This window comes from Notolepis coatsorum, assembly GCF_963971535.1.
Source record: "Notolepis coatsorum genome assembly, chromosome: 16".
Lineage (NCBI taxonomy): Eukaryota > Metazoa > Chordata > Actinopteri > Aulopiformes > Paralepididae > Notolepis > Notolepis coatsorum.
Window position 1 is genome coordinate 75535757 of NC_140180.1, and position 22795 is coordinate 75558551.

A 22795-nucleotide genomic window follows, 5' to 3' on the forward strand; every position below is an offset into this window, starting at 1 on the left:
GTTGCCAATCTGTGTTATTTTTAGACCATAACATAATGGTGGTTAACTAACTAACCTCATTGTAAGAAACGAAACTATGCATTGTGTAGCAGACCCCTGATTTATTTTTTACGACTTCCCTTTGACTCTTCACCCATGCCATAAAACAATTACTGGCTACACCATGAACCTGTGTCCCCTTGAGGCCTTGACCATAACTCGCCATGCAGTGTTGTAATATGGCCTATACAATAAAGGAGGCGAAATTGAGAAGGAGGTTCGTTTTTTAGTTTTACTGTCCTCTGGCAGGGACACAAGGGCAGTACTTCTTAGTCAAACTGTCCTCCATTTATGTTGATTTCTTTGAGCGGGATGATGAATATGAAAAACTTGAGTTGTGCTTCAGGAAGGGAAGGTTCTTTTGTAGCCGATTGTATTTGTCAAGCTTGAGAGAGATTGAGAGAAGGTAGAATATACTTAAATTAATTAATACAAATTTGTTTAAGACCTAGCTGTATACTATAATCTTTAATTATGTAATGCAATTAAATGTAATGAAATAATGGACCACTGCAATGGTATTTTTGGTGTCTTATAAACCTGTAGTAGGGGTTGGGCATTTTGTGTGCATGACACAAAAATCAATCAATCACAACGGCAATGAATCATATGGCCTGTTTTTCTATTCGTTTGTTGACAAAGAGCCTTCTTTGATTCCGCTGCCAAATATGTTATACACAAACTTGTAAATAACTAGCCTACTTTACTTACTCAAGAATATATCCCCCCCCCCCCCCCCCCCCCCCCCCCCCCCACTTCAGTTTTATGCCAAGAAGGGACTTTCTCTGGACACTCCCCTCAACCTTGGACGTGGATGTATGCGTCTGTGATTGGTCGCAAACCCCGACTGACAGCACCTGCTTAGCTCCTTCATCAAAATTGACACCCGCGGCTCCGCGAAATATATGCAGCATCCCTCCCGCTCCTCCACTCACTCACTCACTCCCACAGCTGCTCCGAGAGACCGGAGCCCGCCGCGTCCGACACGCCGAGCCGCAGATCCGAGAGCAACTTAAGAGACCCTCACACGTTCACCTATACAAAGAAGAACCGGCTCGTTGGTTTGTCCAAATCGGGAGGTGCACTTTTGGAGAGAACAGAATGTTGGTCAAATTGGCAATAGCGCTGTTGGTTTTATCAGTGTTTGAGCAAGTAGTGGGGACGGATAACACCGACATGATGCATGACAGTCCCCCGGAGAAGCCCGTCAGCCAGAAAGGACGTCGTTCCCTTCAGAACCCAGGTAAGACGCGAGGATGTGTGTGTGTGCGTGTGTGTGTGTGTGGAGGGGAATTGGGTCGCGGCCGTTTGCTGTGTGTTGCTGCTTCGCATGATGCACTCGGGCGTGTGCCGTGCACGTGTTCCCGGTGGCAGTCAAATAAGCCGTGCGTGCAGGAGAACACGTTCGAACGATCTGGCAATTCGCTTTTTTTTTAGTTTTTTTTTTTTTTTAATAATAATGGCTTTATTATGCATATATTCGATTAACCAGAAAGTTGATATCTTGTAAATACTCGCAGACAGAAATCCAATATGTTAGTAAACTATTAATAGAACGGCACAAGGTAATAGGTAATGTATACGGCCAGCAGCGCATCTAGGTGTGTGTGTGTGTGTGTGTGTGCGCGCGTGTGTGCGTGCTCGCGCGTGCCTGGCCAATGGGGTTGTGTGGGGAACATGTAGGCTACTTGATTGTGTGTGTCTGTTTTTATAGCCTATACTCGGTTTCTTGTGAAATTGATTCAAGTTAAAGTTTGGTGATATTATAGGCGGCCTGGTAGATTAGCCTACTTAACCTGTCGCCTACTGCTATTATTGGAAGGTTATTATAAGTGGTCTTGGGCAGGTCAGGAGAAGTTGATGTATTGATCCCATTCTTGGAAAGTGTTGCCTACATAGAAAGCCACATGTAGTTTACTATAGTAGAGACAGGCGATGAAAGCACAGTGCTGCTTCCCTATATCTGTCTATAGGCTATGGTTCTCTGCCTTAGGCTCCTGGTAGGCTATTTTCTTTTTCTTGACCTAACAGCCCCGTCATGCTAATATTTCTTAAACGATTGGAGCAGAATTATAATCTGTTTCCGCAAAAGAAATAAGGACAACTAACTCCGAGGCAGATCTTCGCAGTCCCCTCGGCTCGGCCACACCACTGTGTTATTCAGTGCACGTTGCGGCCACAGCTCGTACGATCCAAGCACATTCCCGCGATGCCAACACAAGCACTGCCGACAGCGGCTCGCTTTTCCTGCAGCGCACTAAAGTTCAGTGCCATACCCCTCATCCCTTCGACGGCGCTCCACCCCCTATACTTGCCCCCAACAGAGCCTCCTTGTTGACAACCATCGTTTTCTCAAGTAAGTCGGAGTTATTCTTTTTTCTTTCTTTCTTTCTTTTTTGCTGTGAGCCTGTGACCAAGTCAAATCACAGTGGTTTCTTTACACCGTTTGGCTGGTGCGGTGCGCGCTTTCGGCAGAATGACGTGGAATAAATCCAGAAGTTTTTCTCAAGCCCATCAGTTCTCCGCCAAATCGATTATATCACACTAGTGAGTCAACAGTGGTTAAAGGGGTTTTAGTTGCCTTTTGTGACTCATATGCCATATTTGGTCTACAGACAACCTAATGTAGGCTCATTAACATCCAATGTTATGTATTAAATCATTATTTGAGAGGCAGTTCTTTTTCCTGCCTTTGGATGTCATGTTTCATAATACATAATGGCAGACTACAATTTTGGGTTGAAAGGGAGACTTTGCATGTCTCTTGGTGATTTTGGTTCACTGTCATTTACTTTATTCTTGTCCTCCATGGTTGCAGTGTGTGTGTGTGTGTGTGTGTGTGTGTGTGTACTCTCCCTGTTCTGTAATCATATAGCCTACCTGGCTCACATCTCAGAGAGAGTCACCTTTCCTTGGCGTTAAACGAGGACGTTTCTCACGTTAGGGGAAACATATGGAATGAACTTGGCTCAATCGCCTTCATGTTTACATTTACATTTAGATGTATGATGTTAAACCCTCCTCAAAGCTCAACCTATATGATCTACAGTATAACGTGTACCACCATCCTCCCTGAGCGGCAGACTTGTTGATGCACACTGAGTAAACCCTGATGAGGAAAAATGGCTGCATTTGTATTTCCTCCACATGAAGCTGTACCTGCAATGCAGCAGCATCTCAACGCCAGGCAGTGCAGAGATGGATTCTGGCGCAGAATGACACAGTAATATCACTGTCACCAAGGGTTCCTCAGCAGAAACCCCCCAGCGAGGGTAATCAGAGTTCTACTCCCCACCTCTCTCTCTCTCTCCTCTCTCCCTCTAATCACACCAAAAAGAAATGGTGCATCACAATGCGAGAAAGTGCCCATCTCTGTCTGTTCAAAATAGTTCACGTATTGGTCAACGTTGCCCATTTAAACAGCAGTCGGATCAGTGCCGAACGCAGAGGTTTTGCTTCATCGCATCGCTACACAATAGCCCGCCAGGCGTGGACGACACTTTACCTCTAATACGACTGTTGCTGTTGTCTGAGAGAGAAGATTTCAAGGACCCCCCCCTCTTTTTCCCCAGCTGAGATCCAACACTGCCTGGTGAGCGCTGGGGATGTCGGCTGTGGTGTGTTTGAGTGCTTCGAGAACAACTCCTGTGAGATACGAGGACTCCACGAAATCTGTATGACCTTCCTACACAATGCCGGCAAGTTCGACTCCCAGGTAATACATTTTGTGTGCGCGCATATGTCTTACACCCTTAAAGCAGAAACATACAACACAGTCACTGCACAGGCCATAAATCCCTTGAAGAAAAAACATGAAACAAGAAAGGAGAAAGAATAAGAGCAATTACAGATTAGTGATGAGAAACACAGGAGAAATACATGTTACAGATTAGTGATGAGAAATACATGTTACAGATTAGTGATGAGAAATACATGTTACAGATTAGTGATGAGAAGTACATGTTACAGATTAGTGATGAGAAGTACATGTTACAGATTAGTGATGAGAAATACATGTTACAGATTAGTGATGAGAAGTACACGTTACAGATGAGATTAGTGATGAGAAGTACATGTTACAGATTAGTGATGAGAAGTACATGTTACAGATTAGTGATGAGAAGTACATGTTACAGATTAGTGATGAGAAGTACACGTTACAGATGAGATTAGTGATGAGAAGTACATGTTACAGATTAGTGATGAGAAGTACATGTTACAGATTAGTGATGAGAAGTACATGTTACAGATTAGTGATGAGAAGTACACGTTACAGATGAGATTAGTGATGAGAAGTACATGTTACAGATTAGTGATGAGAAGTACATGTTACAGATTAGTGATGAGAAGCACATGTTACAGATTAGTGATGAGAAACGCAGGAGAAATACATGTTACAGATTAGTGATGAAAAATCAAGCCCGTCTTTAAAAGATGTGCCTCGAGGAGCGAATTAATAGATTAGATAGATAGTTGATTTGGCGTCTCAGCTCCTCAGGCAGAGCGTTCCAGAGCCTGGGGGAACACTCGGTCTTCAGCCTGGATTAGAGAGTGGCCATGACAGCACCCTGAGGCACTACATGCATGCTTTTGAGGGCGCACACTTTTATAACCATTAATAACCAAACTCTACCTCGAAGGTCGGTCCACACATTTTCCTGAAAACTGTACGCGTCCACCCCCTTCCAATCTCTCTTCCTCTCCCACGGAGTTCAGATCCCTCTCGTTGGGCAGAGGCGTGTGCAGTCAGGGCCAGGGGCAAGCCAGATGGCCCCGGGCCCAGCCGGCTCCTCTTTCATACGGTCACAAGAGGCTGTGGCTCTATACCTCGCTCACGCCAGGCCTGACTGACTCTCAAGATGTCCAACAGGGGCCACATATAGGAATGCGTACCTTCCAGGGTTAAATTTAGCTGGTTTTATTGGAATGATGGAACTGCAATTACACACCCATACTTTAATCCCCCCCCCCCCCCCCCCCCCACATACTTACACACTCATACAACATCTGTTAACTAACCAACACCCACACAACCATTCACTACAGCTGAAACAGGTGTAGGCACTACCGCATCCACCCCACACCAAAGCGATGAACCATATTATGACAAAGAACTTAAGACCCTCAAACCCTCAGGGATCCCCCCCCCCCCTAATCAATCACATGCTCGCATCAGTAGACTGATTTAGTCTCCGGGCCTCATCTTACCAGGTGTCTGTTGTGTGGGTGTGTGTGTGTGTGTGTGTGTTCACGCAGGGGAAATCATTCATCAAGGATGCTCTGAAGTGCATGGCCCACGGTCTGCGTCACAAGTTCAGCTGCATCAGCAGGAAATGTGTCTCCATTAAGGAGATGGTCTTCCAGCTTCAGCGAGAGTGCTACATCAAACACAACCTCTGCTCCGCGGCCAAGGAGAACATCGCCGTCATGGTGGAGATGATCCACTTCCAAGACCTCTTTCCTAAAGGGTGAGTTTGCCACTGAAAAATAGAGTTTTTTTTTCACACACATCTGGATAATAATCATGGGTGTCGACAGGCGGTTATCAAGATGTTTTTTATATTTGATTTGATTGATATAAAACAGGCCATACTATATTTGATTTGATTGATATAAAACAGGCCATACACTGCAGCAAATACATATTTATTGAAAATGTCAAGGATAACACGATACAGTTTAAGGATATCTCATTTCCATTGTGGTCCTCTTTCCAGAAAGACAAAGATAGCAATACAAGTCTGACAGGGACATTTACCAACACAACTCTCTCTCTCTCTCTCTCTCTCTCTCTCTCTCTCTCTCTCTCTCTCTCTCTCTCTCTCTCTCTCTCTCTCTCTCTCTCTCTCTCTCTCTCTCTCTCTCTCTCTCTCTCTCTCTCTCTCTCTCTCTCTCCCACACACAACACACTTACATCCACATAGCCTTCACATATTTCACATAACATACACACACACTTACATCCACATAGCCTTCTGTCCACATAGCCTTCTCACAGTCTACATATCATATCTATAACTCATAGTCTGTACATCAAGGCACCACTTCGTTTTGTCTGCTCTCCTGTATAAATACTTTGTTAGCTTGTCATTCTTTAGAGATCTAGACTATAGGGCCCATTGCTGTAACCTAGGTCTCTCCATGTTGCAACATGTCATTCTGTCAGTAAACTCTATCCTTAATCAAAGACTCTGCTGTCCGCATCCATGAATAATACCTGGTCAAATTATTCCACATCAAAGTCACAGATGACTGAGGTACCCTGTACCACCCCAGAGGCTGCATTAAAAACAATACATCCGTACATATGAAACTATAAATCATGGCAAAGGAAAATATTGATCAAATCATGTTGATACCCGGTATTGAGATGAAAATATTTATACCCCAAACATATTTTATGAAACAGGTGACAATAACTAACTAAAGAAATTGGTTAACATCCACTCACAGTTCATTTGGAACATCCACTCAGTTCATTTGGAACATCCACTCACAGTTCATTTGGAACATCCACTCAGTTCATTTGGAACATCCACTCCAGTTCATTTGGAACATCCACTCAGTTCATTTGGAACATCCACTCCAGTTCATTTGGAACATCCACTCAGTTCATTTGGAACATCCACTCAGTTCATTTGGAACATCCACTCCAGTTCATTTGGAACATCCACTCCAGTTAATTTGGAACATCCACTCAGTTCATTTGGAACATCCACTCCAGTTCATTTGGAACATCCACTCCAGTTCATTTGGAACATCCACTCCAGTTCATTTGGAACATCCACTCAGTTCATTTGGAACATCCACTCCAGTTCATTTGGAACATCCACTCCAGTTCATTTGGAACATCCACTCCAGTTCATTTGGAACATCCACTCCAGTTCATTTGGAACATCCACTCCAGTTCATTTGCTCCCAAACAATGATTTGTTAAATTAACACGCAACGGCCCACATGTGGGCCCTCTTGAGGACGATTTGCCCATTGGCGCAAGGCGCCACTTTGCCTACCTCTAGCGGCTCTGTGTCGATTGCCCTTTTAGGCGACAAAATCCGTTCAGCGGTTCTCGAGTTACATGCCGATATGTGAAGCGTGCGCCAAAGTACATGGCAGACTTTTCTTTTTCTTTAATACCACCCGCGACTCCCGAGGCTCTAGCTCCGTCAATCATTTGGCGATCTCGATAATTATTGGACAGGGTTGCAACCTATGAGTGTGGCTTTCCAATGATACCCCATGTGGGGATGAGCGAATCAGGGATCTAGGTGAAAAGTCACAAGCGAAAACAGGAAGTAACAAATGCGCCGAATGCATTGGAGTCTATGATAAAATGGAAACCTGCCGATCTTTTTTTCTCTCACATTTTACTGTCCCGGTCTGCATCCTGCCCTGTCCCGGGTCTCCCCCTCCCCCTCGTCTCTCCTCTTGAGTTTCCCCCTGGTCCAGCAGACGTCCCCCTCGTTTACTCTGTTCGTCACCAGCTGTTGGTCATCGTTCACAACCCCCAGCTGTTTTCTATGTGTAATCACTCCCATGTGTATTCATGCTGTCTGCCCCAGTTAGTCAGGGTCGGGTTGTTTGTTTGCCCTGTCTGTTCCTGTCCTGTTTCTTAGTGTTAGTCATTTGTTTGTTACCAGTTTGGGTTAGAGTCGACAGCTAGGCTGCCAATCTTCTTGGATGATTTTTGCTCTTTCCTGCCTGAAGCCTTGAAGTAAAGCCCGTTTGATTTCCACACCTTCGACCCGCCTCTGCCTCTGCCTCTCTGCACTTGGGTCCAAACAAGAAACGTTACAGACCAATCCGACCCCAGATGAACCCGGCGGAGGAAGGAGCCTCGCAGCAGCTGCGGTGCAGACCCAGGGGGTGATGATTGGATGCCTTGAGTTGATGCTGCAGGAGGCTATGATGACGGAGCTCCAGCTTCTCTCCTCGCTTATTAAGCAGCCGCCCAGCACCCCTTCGTCCCCAGCTGCACCTCCTCTGCCCGTCTCCCAGCATTCGGCACAGCCGGTGCAGTTGGGCAGACCGAGCCTGTCTCATGCCGAGCATCGGCTGTGGATTTCACAGAGGGGCTGTCTGTATGGTGCCCGGCCCGGCCACTTCACTTCCACCTGCCTGTCTAAAGAGTGGAGTATTGCACAGCAATGCTGTCTGTACTGCAATCAGCCTGGTCACTCTGTCTCTACCAGCCTGTTTAAAGAGTAGCCTCACTAGCAGGAGAGGGAATACTAGGCGGCCGATCCTAAACCCAAGCCTCCCTGCATCCCTGCCTGTCTGTCTGCTGGACTGCCCCTCCCCTGCCTGTCTGTCTGCTGGACTGCCCCTCCCCTGCCTGTCTGTCTGCTGGACTGCCCCTCCCCTGTCTGTCTGCTGGACTGCCCCTCCCCTGCCTGTCTGTTGGACTGCCCCTCCCCTGCCTGTCTGTCTGCTGGACTGCCCCTCCCCTGCCTGTCTGTTGGACTGCCCCTCCCCTGCCTGTCTGTCTGCTGGACTGCCCCTCCCCTGCCTGTCTGCTGGACTGCCCCTCCCCTGCCTGTCTGTTGGACTGCCCCTCCCCTGCCTGCAGGCACGTGCACACATAGAGCCCAAGGGGTGCTTGAGCACCTGCCTTTTTGAGCCTCATAAACAAGTGCCATTTAAAAAAAATAATAATAATAATATTTATTATTATTTTTTTATTACCGTTACGCATATAGACTGCCCTTCCAACTGAAAAATGGCAGGATAGAATCAAAATATTAGGTAAAGAGAGAGGGATGCCCCATATTCCATTGCAGTTTGCAATGCATGGCCTCCTCAGCGTGCCTCTCTGCGGACCTATATATTTTATGCATAGCGTGGGTGGTGGTCAAGTCAAGTCAAGTCAAGAGTTTTAATTGTCACGGCATACAGGTATACAATGAAATGCGGGTGGTCTTGCCCGCAACGATGTGCAATACAGTGGTACAACATATAATAGAATCAAAAAATGAAAAAACAACATTGTGCAGTAAACAGGTAACAGGTAACATGGAGTGACATCTCGGTATCTGTACATAGTTATTTACAGAGCATATGGGACATGCTAGTTAGCTTTGGTAGTGCATACACTGTTCCTGTTATTCTAATTTAAAGTGTCCTTTCCTTTTGGCCATAAGTGTGCGTGTGTGCGACATGAGTGTGTGCCCGCTCATGTTAAAGTGTTAAGTGGCTGCTCGTGTGTGAGCGTGCACAGCGTGCGTGTCGTGTGTGTGTTCATGTGTGCTTGTGTGTGGATAGTTCAATGTTCTGAGCACTCAATGTTCATTGTTCAGGGCTCTGATGGCCTGGGGGAAGAAGCTGAGCCTAAGCCGCTCTGTCCTAGTAGCTGGGGTTCGCAGGCGTCTGCCTGACCTCAGCAGCTGAAACAGGCTGTTATTGGGGTGGTGAGGGTCTTTCATTATCCTGCAGGCTCTGGATTTGCACCTCTTGTTGTATAGAACCTGCAGGGGGGGTAGTGCAATACCCGTGGTACGCTGAGCGCACCACTCTCTGTAGGGCCTTCTTGTCCTGTGCGGTGCTGTTTCCATACCAGGCAGTGATGTTTCCGGTCAGGATGCTCTCTACCGCTCCTGAGTAGAAGGACTGGAGTATCTTCCCCGATACTCTGAACTTCCTTAACTGTCTCAGGTGGTAGAGGCGCTGTTTCGCCTTCTTTACTACTGTGTCTATGTGTGTTGACCATGTCAGGTCCTCTGAGATGTGGACCCCCAGGTACTTAAAGCTGCTCACCCTGTCCACGGTAGCCCCGTTAATCATCAGTGGTGTGTGCGTCTCCTGCTGTCCTCTCCTATAATCCATGATCAGCTCCTTGGTTTTACCAATGTTCAGGAGCAGGCTGTTGTCCTGGCACCAGCGTTCCAGTACCTCAACCTCCTCCCGGTAGGCCTTCTCGTCGTTGTCCGAGATCAGCCCCACCACCACCGTGTCGTCTGCGAACTTCACTATGGAGTTGGAGCTGAACTTGGCCACACAATCGTGTGTGTAGAGTGAGTACAGCAGGGGGCTCAGAACACAGCCCTGGGGGGACCCGATGCTCAGGGTGATGGTGTTGGAGGTCTGACCCCCCACCCTGACCGCCTGGGGTCTTTCGCTCAGAAAGTCCAGTACCCAGGCGCTCAGGGCGGAGCTCAGACCTAGCTCGATCAGCTTGTCCACCAGTCTGGTGGGGACTATGGTGTTGAACGCTGAGCTGTAGTCAATGAACAACAGTCTCACATAGCCCCCCTTCTGACGGTCAAGGTGCGAGAGGGTGCTGTGCAGTACCTGGGAGACCGCGTCGTCGGTGGACCTGTTTGTCCTGTATGCAAATTGCATAGGGTCCATATCACTGGGGAGGGAGGCACAAATGTGGTCCTTGACCAGCCTCTCGAAACATTTCATGACCACAGAGGTGAGTGCCACCGGTCTGTAGTCATTTGGACATGTTGGGGAGGGTTTCTTCGGTACAGGGATGATGGTAGACATCTTGAAGCAGGCAGGGACCACTGACTCCGCCAGGGATTGATTAAATATGGCGGTGAACACTGGGGCCAGCTGGTTGGCACAGGACTTGAGTATGCGTCCTGTTATGCCATCTGGGCCAGCAGCCTTCCTGGTGTTCACCTGCATAAATGCTCTTCTCACACTGTGTTCCGACAACGAGAGAGCGTCCCCGCCCCCCGCGGTTGCCCCCCCCTCCACAACAGCCGGCGCGCCAGTGACGTCACTAGCCGGAGAGCCAGCAGCGCCACTGTCTACACCAAACCGAGCGTAGAAGATGTTGAGCTTGTCCGCGAGGGACGCGTCGTCGCTCCCCATTGAGGGGGCGCTGACTTTATAGTCAGTTATTGTCTTCAGTCCCTGCCATAATCCTCTTGTGTCGTTTTGTGCCATTTGTGTCTCCAGTTTGTCAGCATATGTCCTCTTAGCAAGTTTAACAGCCTTGCGTAGAGAATAGACTGAAGCCTTATACTCCTCCATGTTTCCTGACTCTCTACCCAGGTTGTAGGCGGTGGTACGAGAGTTCAGAGCTGCTCTAATGGTGCTGTCCACCCACGGTTTCTGGTTTGGGAAAACCCGCACCGTTTTTCTGGGGACAATACCATCAGCTATTGTTGTAATGTAGCTCACCACTGTGTCTGCGAGCTCGCTGACGTCACTGGCGCTTCCTTTGAACATATCCCAATCCGTATCTGTAAACACGTCCTGGAGCGTGGCCTCTGATTCGTCGGTCCACTTCTTTGTCTCGCGTGACACGACGGCGTCACGTGATCTCTGTTGATATGCCGGAAATAGCAAGATGGAGTCGTGGTCGCTCGAGCTTGAGGACCCCGTTAATGGCGGAGCGGCTACTGCCTTGTAGCCGGCTCTGAACGGGGAATAACAGTGGTCGAGTGTGTTCTTCCCTCTGGTGGAGCAAGCGATGTGCTGGAAAAAGGACGGCATCACTTTCTTCAGGTTGGCCTGGTTGAAATCGCCGGCCACTACCATCGCTGCGTCTGGATGTTTGATCTGGTGTCTGTTGAGGTAATCGTGTAGTTCTCCCAGCGCTTTGCCCGTATTCGCGTGTGGGGGAATATATACGGCGGTCATGATGACCGCGGTGAACTCCCTCGGGAGGTGAAACGGACGACACAGGATAGAAATGTGTTCCATGTCCGGGGAACACGAGTTCGAGAGAACATGCACCCCTTCGGGATTAACCCAGGAATTGTTCGTGAGGAGGCAGACCCCGCCGCCGATGCTCTTTCCTGAGGCAGCGGTATGATCTGCACGTAATACTGTGAAGGCATCCGAGGGAGAGACGCTTTTGTCCGGAGTCGCCGACGTGAGCCATGTCTCTGTGAGACACATGATGTTGATGTCTCTCATCTCCCGTTGGAACCGGACCCTCGCCCTTAGGTCATCCATCCTACCCTCCAACGAACGGGCATTCGCCAGAAAGATGGATGGAATTGCTGGGCGGTAAGCAGCTCTTTTTAGTCTCAGTCTAATACCTCCACGTCTCCCTCTGTGTCTCCTCCTGCCGTAGCCTTTGTTATTTTCCTTGCCGCCATTCTCCCGTCTGATTTCTGCTGGCCATTCTAGGTCAAAAGTGTCTCCAAACTCCTCTTTGAGCCCGGGGTTCAGGTCCATAAGTGTCTGACGTCGTATGACGTACCCGCCAGTGTTGCTTTAAATAAAAAAGTAGAAAAAACAAACATAATAACATAATGGTGATGATGATGATGATGATGATAGAAACCACTGTGGCGCATACAGTTGAATGCTGGTATTACACTCACTGAGGGACACGAAGAAGTCAAGTCCGATGGGATTTGGGAATCTCACATACAAATCGGGATTAGAATAAAAATTGCATTTATATTAAACAATACAGAATATACAGCACTTCTTGCCTGTAGGGTAAGCACTTATTCCCTCCCCCCTGAACATTTATGGAGATGTATGGGCCTTTTAAGTCAGTGATAAAAGTGTCTTTCAAGGATACAGTAAGTGAGCTCCTGCACTGATTATTATAGTTCAATATTTGATCACCAACACCCCCCAAAAAGCATAAAAAGGGGGCCCCCCCCTGCCCCGAAAAGGGCCCTTAAAAATCGGGCTTGTTGGGTTATAACACACACAGGTATAGTGCCCTTTTCAGCCTCTGAGCACCTGCCCCTCTAAAGTCCTGTGCACGTACCTGCCTGCCTGTCTGTCTGCTGGACTGCCCCTTCTCTGCCTGTCTGTCTGCTGGACTGCCCCGTGGCAGGTCTCCCCTTCCTGGTCGACTCTGTGGGACATCAGGAGCCGTCCCTTGAGGGGGAGGTGCTGTCATGCCGGTAGTGACATCCTGCCCTGTCCCGGGTCTCCCCCTCCCCCTTGTCTCTCCTCTTGAGTTTCCCCCTGGTCCAGCAGACGTCCCCCTCCTTTACTCTGTTCGTCACCAGCTGTTGGTCATCGTTCACAACCCCCAGCTGTTTTCTATGTGTAATCACTCCCATGTGTATTCATGCTGTCTGCCCCAGTTATACCATGTCCAGACTAAAACGGTGGTCGTTTTAGGCAAAGTATTTGATTGTTTGCACCGTTCTGCCACACGGAACTGCGTTCTGGCAGCCTGAAGACGATACTTTCTGATACCAGCTCCCAGAGTGCGCAATTCTGAAGACGCCCCCCATTGCGTCACCATGTTTACAAGCGATACGTGTCTTCTCCTGAACCGATGACGCGAAAAGCCCACCTCTCCCTTACCCCGCGTGTGAAAACATCACAACAACAATGGCATGTACAGCTATTGAGCTTGATCAGGCTTTTACAGCTTTACATATGCTGTGCTCTCTCCATCTGTCTGAAGCGGAGCGGGGCTCTGCTGTGCTTACACACAATCCCGACCGAGGCGCACACACATGCTCACACACGAGCTGTGCTCTCTCTAGAAGCGGAGCTGGGCTCTGCTGTGCTTACACACATTCCCGACCGAGGCACACACACATGCTCACACGCATCTCCCCTTAATCCGCATGCAAACCCAGACAAAAAAAAGAAACATGATACATATATGTCTTATATGTCCTGGCTAGAAGTGTTTATTAAACACCAGGAGTTATTATTAAACAACAATGGCATCAGAGTAGTTGCATTCGTGTTACAGAAGCTAACGGGAGGCTACTGTGATGCAATACACAATACTAACTACTAGAGATTAGCGTCACATAGCTGGCCTTTTTCTGAAAACCCAAGCACATATTGTTCCATAGCATACGCCTTAAGTTGATCATGACAAATCCTCTCTTACCTTGACGATTAAAAAACCTCCATAATTTAGTAAATAAAGCTGTTAGCTAAATAGCTAACCAACTAAATACAATAGACAGTGGTATCCTGAGGTAACGTTATGACAACGTTTGCTAGTCGAGATTACTGGACACACACAGGGACAAGTTAAACATCAATCAATTAATTTATTCCAACAGGTAGTTTGAGCTGCATGTGAGCCGCGGTCTTTCTCTCCTCTCCTTTGGAAACTAATGACGTTACGTTAGCTCGAAAAGCACAGAACCGGCCGACCCAAGCTGCTAGCAACAGACACGATAACACTTCCGGTCGGGGGTTTTCAAAATAAAAGAAACAGGAAAGACATTTATTTTGTAAATTTGTGGCATGCACTTATTATCTTGAGACATTTTCATTTTTACGGAAACCTTAAAACGAAATGAAAACTAAACAGATCAAAATCGTTTTAGTCTGGACAAGGCCTTAGTCAGGGTTGGGTTGTTTGTTTGCCCTGTCTGTTCCTGTCCTGTCTCTTAGGCCCCGTCCACACGAACGCTGGGTTTAATGTAACCGTGATTGTATGTGCGCAGTTGCACTGTTCGGCCACACACAACCGGGGATTTGCTACACTGCAACCGCGGTCTTTTGAAACCGGTGGCCAGGGTGGAGTTGTGCGGTTTTGCAGTTGCGTGTGGGCATAGCAACCGAGGTTATTCCCAGTGTTTACAGCAGAGCTGTCGCAATTATTCCCCATGTTCACGGCAGACCGCGGGGTAGAGAGATTAGAGCAGAGCCAACTACACCAGTGTTTACAGCAGAGCTGTCCCAAGTAGCGTTATATGAAAATGATTGTAACAAACTTTTGTTCAAAACGTATCGTCTGTGTTGAAGAGTGTTGTGATCGACTGATGTCTGTTGACGCTCAGAGTAAACATGTAGCTGCAGCTAAACTAAACTCATGTGTTGTCAAGTTATTGTTATAACTTATAAGGAACCCAGTCCAGACTGCATCCCCTTAACAATTGTTTGTATTGAGCCGTATTGTATTGTACCCATTCTGCAATCTGTTAAATAACGTTTACATCCATTTCATATCGGTAACGTTACTTCTTCTTCTTCAGTTAATTAATGGCAGATCGCGACCCAACAGGAAGTTTAGTGAGCGTTCAGTCTTTTCTGATTGGTTGAAATGGCCTTCATGTCTGAACAACATCGCCGCCTACTGCTTTGGCATTGTATTACATTGTACTAAATGTATCGGTTGCTGGGTTCCAGCTCTGCCCGTGAGTACGCAGTTATACACGGTTGTCCACCTGTGTTCACCGTGTGGACGGAGTTTTATTTTTTCAAACTTCGGTCATATTAAATCCAAACTCTCGTGTGGACAGGGCCTCAGTGTTAGTCATTTGTTTGTTACCAGTTTGGGTTAGACAGCTAGGCTGCCAACCTTCATGGATTATTTTTGCTCTTTCATGCCTGAAGCCTTGAAGTAAAGCCTGTTTGATTTCCACACCTTCGACCCGCCTCTGCCTCTGCCTCTCTGCACTTGGGTCCAAACAAGAAACGTTACAGACATAGGCGGCGGGTATATAAGGCCAGGGGCGGCAATGCCGACCCAGTCTGCGCATTATTATAGGCAGCCTAGGCTACGATATTGTGTGTGTGTGGGCTGCTGCAGCCCAGTGGTGACAATACGCAAGGGTCGGCCAACCAAGGTGTCAATGGCAGTAGGTGTGGTGGCCGTTAACATTCCAGACTGCAGGCAGTAACCAATCACGCCGCATCACCAAACTAACCGATGCCAGTCTGGTCTTCAAAACCCTCCATGGTCTAGCCCCACCCCCACTTTCCGATTTTTCACCTCCAGGTTCGCGTGTAGTCTTTTACCAACAAACTTGCAGTTCCGCGTTCGGGTTCAGAACTGTTGTACCGGGTGACTTGGCTGTTCCATTAAGGACAAACTTCTAGCAAATCAGCCCTCTCCGTGAGAGCTGCCAAGACCTGGAACTCCATTCCAAGTTACATGCCGCCTGGGCATAACACGGATCACCTGAGGCCGAGGGTATGATGAGACTGAGTCAGAGTTAATCAAACCGTGGAAACTTTTTAGAGCTACTATGTACATTGTTTTCAAAGCATGATGAGATCCAAGTTATGGAAAACGTTTCCTTCATTGCCGTCGGCACCGCAACTTGTGAACAGCCTTTCCCAATGAGGCGCATCCGAAACTGGCTAAGAAGAACAACAATATGCGCCAGGAGAGACGGTCAACTCTGAGGCCATGGTTAGACTAGTGTATTCCTGGCGTTTTTTTATACGTTTTTGACGACGTTTGATGTCCCTATTACACAGAAATGCGTTTTTTGGCGTTTTTTTGTGGATACGGCTGAAACGCAAAATTGTGTTTGCGTTTGGAGATACGCAAAAAAAACGAATCGACAACAGCGTGTAGTCAGCACGCTAGCCGTTGTTGCGAAAACGCCCATGCGCAGTAGATACCATCGCGTGCCCTTCCGGTGACAACAGTGTGTGTGTTTGGGACATAGCTCCGTGTCCCAAAATAGCTTCAGCTACCATGTGTTGTCAAGTTATTGTTATAAGGACCCCAGTCCAAGCTACAACAGTCTGCATTCCCTTAACAATTGTTTGTATTGTTTGTATTGTATTGTACCCATATGCAATATGTTAAATAAAGTTTACATCCATTCATTCTGCTAGCATTACCGATTGCATGAGCAGCTGGCTAACGTGAGCTATCAGGATTCAGACCCTGTTAGCTCAGAGCTCCTCTTTCAACTTAACAAGCATTAAACAAAATGGCCCAGTCATCTATTCACCTTTGTTTAATACACACAGCGTTGTCTCTAATGTTATCTAACTACTGATAGCTCGCGATATCATCAGTTTTGGTGCTGGCTAAGTAGCGTGAGCTAACGTTAGCTTCTAGCCACAATGCTATATTGTTATAATGGCATACTCCATTGACGTTAGCATGCAGCTAACAATGCTACCGATCGTTTTTTAGACTAAACTATCCGCTCTTGGTGGTCACTTGTGTTGATGTTAGTTTTGTTTCATCAACAAATGACAGGCAGAACACACAGTGAATGTATCCGTTTTGTTTATTGCACTTTTATTAGGCTTTGCTGAAAAAGAATTGCTGCATTGAGTAAATGGGCAAGATGGTGGCGCGGCATAGGCGCCTGCCTTATTGACATTTTCTTTGCTGGAGCTTCCAGGAAGTGTATTGGCACATTCGTTCTGATTGGTTGAAATTGCCTTCATGTTTGCCACCTACTGCCACCTACTGCTTTGGCAGTGTACTACATCAGTGTGCTCGGGTGACAAAAACGAAGAAAAAAACGAAAGTGTGACTCGAGGCGCACGACGTCGCGGCGATACGCATATGAAAACAATACGAAGATGATACGAAAGGTGTAACCGCCGCCTGAGTCCGCTTCACAATGAATGTGATCTCACAGACAAACTTAAAGCAGAAAAGATCATTGATGCGCGAAACATCGCATTTTTTGTTGTTGCATTAAGGTAAGACAATGGTTAATCATATTGGATGCCTTCATTTGAACAATTAATTTGCACTATATGAAATTAGTGGGGCTCGCTGTAGTAGCCTAGTAGACGTGTGTGTGTGTGTATTGTATGAAATCAGAACCTGGACAGCACCGTTTGCGTGCAAGCAAAAAAGAAAAAGGGAAAATGTTGCGCGCTCCGCCCGAGTCCCATCCCATCTATAGCCTACTCTAATGTCCAGCTCACCCACCGCCTATGGTTACAGAAATGACGCGATCGAAGACCTGGTTTGTTATTGTCAACTGTTTAATAAATTACCTCTGGGAGTGGACATTCCTTCTGAGTTTGTCACTTGAGCCTCGTTCCACCCTGTGACAGGGCTGGGTATTGACAAACGATGCCATCAAGATATGTGTGGAATCACGTTGATATACTATATACTGATTATATACTGATATACTATTCCAACCTGACTTGATTGACAAATCAACACTATACTCTCTGGTTACCCGTTGCATATTTACTATTACCTTAATAGTAAAAAGAAAAAAACTAAACAAAGGCTTGATTTCACCAGTGATATCTTCCATCTCCATCTCATTGGCCTTGGCACATTTTCTGTGAAGAACATATAAAAGAACACATTTTCATTGAGTGCACTGTGCACCACTTACACATTTATATTACATATGTGGTGTTTGGGTCCACTGGACCTGAAAGTGTGGAAATTGTAGGTGAAAACAAGTAAATATGGTAGAAATTAAACAAAAAAGGTTCACTGTGTACCTTCACTGTCTGCCTCCACCTTGTTTCATTTACAAGATAAACATGATTTATTCCATTCATGTCTTGATTTTATAAGGGATTCCTTTTTTTTCACATCACAATTTATCACAAAAAACGAATAGCACTTTTATTGATAAATGTGATCTAGCAGAGGTAAATGGCAAATATTATTCTATATTGCTTGTAATTGAGATAAAGTATTTTTTACATTAACTCAATCTGTGCCATCCATGTATATATGTGTTTGCTCGCCATGCGTTGAACGGCAATCACGTATACGTTATTAGATCGTTTGATATTTTTCCTTTGATCCCTGTGCTACAGACTCGCCCGGAGAGATCTGAATCATTTTGGCACAGCCACATACGCTTGAACTGCAATGCCGATCGAACATCACCAGATGGCAGTATCGTCTACCATTTAAACTCGGATAGGAAGGCAGCATTATTGTCATTGAATGCATCGAGGCATCGAGACTGGCTTTGATTGATTGATTGAAAAGTTTATTAACAGATTGCAGAATGGGTACAGTACAGTACAGCTCAATACATACAATTGTTAAGAGGATGCAGACCTGAGAAAGACTTTCGTCTTGTTTCCATCAGGGTCCCCCATTTTCAATTCATCATATGACACACACGACATACAGATAGACAGTACTGCTACATCTATACATTTATGACATACCAGATTTTCAAATACAGTACTGTTTGTGATACTAAAAAAAAGGAGCTCTTCCAAAGCGATCGCAAGCCGATCCGCTCGCCTCGAAACCTAGTGTCGAGTAAACACGTGTAATTACACATAAACTTGTAATCGCGATCGCCGATGGGATCATTGGAATTATTCTTTTTGGATTACCTTCTGGCTAATGTAAGGACCCCCTATGTCTATTTTACCAAACGTGGAACATGTTTATGTAACTATCATAGTGGCTTACTGTACCGGTCATAAACTAGGCTTTTTCTAACGATCGGATTTGATGATTTTGTGAAGGTACATATGTACATGTTATATACCTTTTGATTTGGGAGTATTTGGGGGTTCAGGGAATCAACCAGAACGATTCGGGCTTATTGCACATAAAGCGTCCTATCTCACGATCTATGGAAAAAAACTGTATTCTTTCGGAAATGGGCAATGTTCAGCGTGTAATAAACTACAAACCACAGTGTGTAGAAACTAACGCCTTTTTACATGCTGTACTGCAAATAGTTTCTGTCAAATGAGCCATACCATTTTACCCATAGCTATAATATAGAATATACAAATAGCTCCGCAAAGATCATGAATTATCGCGAAAACAGTGGCAGAGAATGAGTTAATTGTTATGGCTTTATTGTTTTAAAATCACAATAATGTTGTGGGTCCACCAGACCTGTGTACATTGCATGATTTAACAAAAACCGAAAACACCACAAGGGTTAATGACTTGTCTTTCTGGATATTAACTCAGTTGTCTGCCTCTCTGTCCAGGATATTGAGTCAGTTGTCTGCCTCTCTGTCCAGGATATTGAGTCAGTTGTCTGCCTCTCTGTCCTGGATATTGACTCAGTTGTCTGCCTCTCTGTCCAGGATATTAACTCAGTTGTCCGCCTCTCTGTCCAGGATATTAACTCAGTTGTCTGCCTCTCTGTCCAGGATATTAACTCAGTTGTCTGCCTCTCTGTCCAGGATATTGAGTCAGTTGTCCGCCTCTCTGTCCAGGATATTAACTCAGTTGTCTGCCTCTCTGTCCAGGATATTAACTCAGTTGTCTGCCTCTCTGTCCTGGATATTAACTCAGTTGTCTGCCTCTCTGTCCAGGATATTGAGTCAGTTGTCCGCCTCTCTGTCCAGGATATTAACTCAGTTGTCTGCCTCTCTGTCCAGGATATTAACTCAGTTGTCCGCCTCTCTGTCCAGGATATTAACTCAGTTGTCCGCCTCTCTGTCCAGGATATTAACTCAGTTGTCCGCCTCTCTGTCCAGGATATTAACTCAGTTGTCCGCCTCTCTGTCCAGGATATTAACTCAGTTGTCCGCCTCTCTGTCCAGGCCATACGTGGAGCTGGTGAACATTTTACTGAGCTGCGGGGAGGAGGTGAAGGAGGCACTGACGCGGAGTGTCCGGCTGCAGTGTGAGCAGAACTGGGGGGCCCTGTGTGACAGCCTGAGCCTCTGTTCCTCCCTGACGCCCCCTCCCGCCAGCCCTGTGGTCGAGCAGCGCCGTCCCGCACCCTCCCACCCCGAGCCAGAGCACCCTCGCCCACCCCGGCAGGGAGAGAAGGACAAACCCAGTAAGGGGGGCTTGAACGCCCACAACCGCAGTCGCGGTCAGGGACCCCGCCGTCAGAGTCCCGAGGCCGGGCTGGTGGCCGAGCAGGAAGACCCCGGGGCCGCTGACATCCGGAGGTGAAATTGCAGGAGACCACCCCTGACCCCTGACCCCAACACCATTGAAACCCTGTGCACACACACTTGCATACATTCGCACGCATGCGCACATGCATGCACATGTACACACACACACACTCACACAAACAAACAAACACGTACGTGCACGTGTGCAGGTACATACATATACTCATGCAACACACACACACACACACATCCACACACACACTCTCGGACAGACTGAGAAGAAGGATAACCAACCCCACTTTTTCTGTCTTGATTCCCCTCTCCAGTCATTCCAGAAGTCCCAAATGGTAAATCTGCAGGGTAAATATGGTGTAGCTTGTACCGTTACTCCAGATTGTAGGCCACGTTTTGTTTTGTTTATTACTGAATAATAATGATAATAATAATAATAATAATAATAATAATAATAATAATAATAATAATAATAATAATAATAATAATAATAATAATTATCATGATTATTTCAAGTGTAGACTATTTTGGCTCTAATATAGCATTTTCTCAAATCGTACTTACCGTAAGATTTGATTATATTTGTATTATTTATTTTATTCTTTATGCAATGTTTAAATATCAAAATGTACATAGAAATATACTTATCTATATTTATATGAACATGTATAAATATAGCTACCATATGCAATACTGATATACTATATATGATATAGTATGTGGTGTGCTCTCTGTTGTATTCCTCACAGTATTGCACCCGTCACACATTGGTCTGTAGATATGTAACATACACCATTTGTTGTTTCAAAGTGGGAATGTGTATTATAATTCTAGATACTTGATGATTAAATACAAACTGTACAGGTTTGAAGTCCAGTTCTGGCACATATGAATTGTAGTGCATGAGGGTTTAAAGGCCACAAGGCCAAGCAAACTTGTACATTCTTAAAGTGAAAATCCACCCTTGAGCAGCATTCACGTGCACTATTCTTATACCATCGTAGATTATTTAGATTTAGGTTTGTATGCATTTACAGTATGACCTCTTGTGAAAATATGGAAAACAAAAGAAAGACAACGCTAACCTCTTAATGTCCTGAAGGGACACATTTAGCATCCCGGTTATCCATCGCTTTACCTTTGGAAAAGTCGGATCGAGTCCACGATTATTGATTGAACTGTCCCGAGATTGTTAGAGGTGGCACGTGCGAATCGAGTGCAGAGTGGATTTTCCCTTTAAATTGCCTGCTACCAGTGAAAATTGCAGTGACAAGAGGATGCACAATGTTTAGTCATTTCAGAAATCCTCCCATCTTACTTCAGATGTAAAATCACACACATTAAGGTGCCTAAACGTGTTAAGTGTCCTCAATAGGGAGGTGTAGTCACTTTAGTTTCCTGCGCGGTCCACCCGTATAGGGATTTATCATTAGGAAAATGGATTATCGGCTATTGTAACAATTCTGCCTCATGAACATTTCCATTTTTGCACAAAATGAGTTCCCTTCTATCACTAACATTATTGTTTAAGCATTTTTGGTTGAAATAAAGGTAGTTATAAGGTTTTTAATTTGTGGTTAAAAAAGAACTACACTTACCAGTAGAACACCCGTCATTCAGTGCTGTCGCCGCCAGCAGCGCCAGAGTGAGTGTAGTTCCTCAGTGAACGAAAACATAAACGTTGTTATTTTGCTACCTTTACGATTAATTGTGAATTTTTTCACGTTGAGCTATAGATTGTGGATGAATACACACAGAAAGGTACACCAGGCCAATGTTCACGCTTTATTTGTTTTAAACAAGACGATTTAGAAATGGCCCATTGGAAATACATGTCGATTTCAAGAGGGGTGGACCGCGCAGGAAACAGCAATGGCGTGTCGTAACCACTACACCTCCCTGTTACCTTTTCTCTGTGTGGTTTTGAAAACTAATGGACGATGCTGTGCCGTAGGGAGATTTTAAGGCAGATGTTCAATTGATTTAGAAATTGTTTTCAGTTGATGTTGAGCCACACAAAAAGTCCTAGATCTTGCACTTTGGATGATTGTCAGCTGGATTTCTGTGTTGGGCTGCTTGTAAGGTTCAGGCGTGAGACGAGGTCACCACATCAGGCCTCTTCAAACCTTGGTCTCACAGGATCTTCTTTTCTTTTCTTTCAGTCTTGGGTTCTAAACTAGTCCCTGAACGACTACACCACCATATTTTGTTTCAGTGTCGTTTTGTTTGTACTGGTCTGGAACAGGATCCCGTTCCCCCACTAGCTCCCGAGGACCAGATTGAACTATTTGTGCAACTCAGTCCTGGTGTCCCGTTGGCCGGT

At 46.0% G+C, this 22795-nt stretch overlaps 1 protein-coding gene across 1 annotated transcript; it reads left to right on the plus strand.

The window, feature by feature from the left end:
• The first annotated feature begins 989 nt into the window (after positions 1-989).
• Positions 990-20824, plus strand: stc2a (stanniocalcin 2a). Its single transcript, XM_084331860.1, has 4 exons — positions 990-1282; positions 3612-3754; positions 5296-5507; positions 20155-20824. Exons 1-4 carry the CDS (start codon positions 1141-1143, stop codon positions 20513-20515), a joined length of 858 nt encoding a protein of 285 aa, XP_084187986.1. The 5' UTR covers positions 990-1140; the 3' UTR covers positions 20516-20824.
• Positions 20825-22795: the final 1971 nt, after the last annotated feature.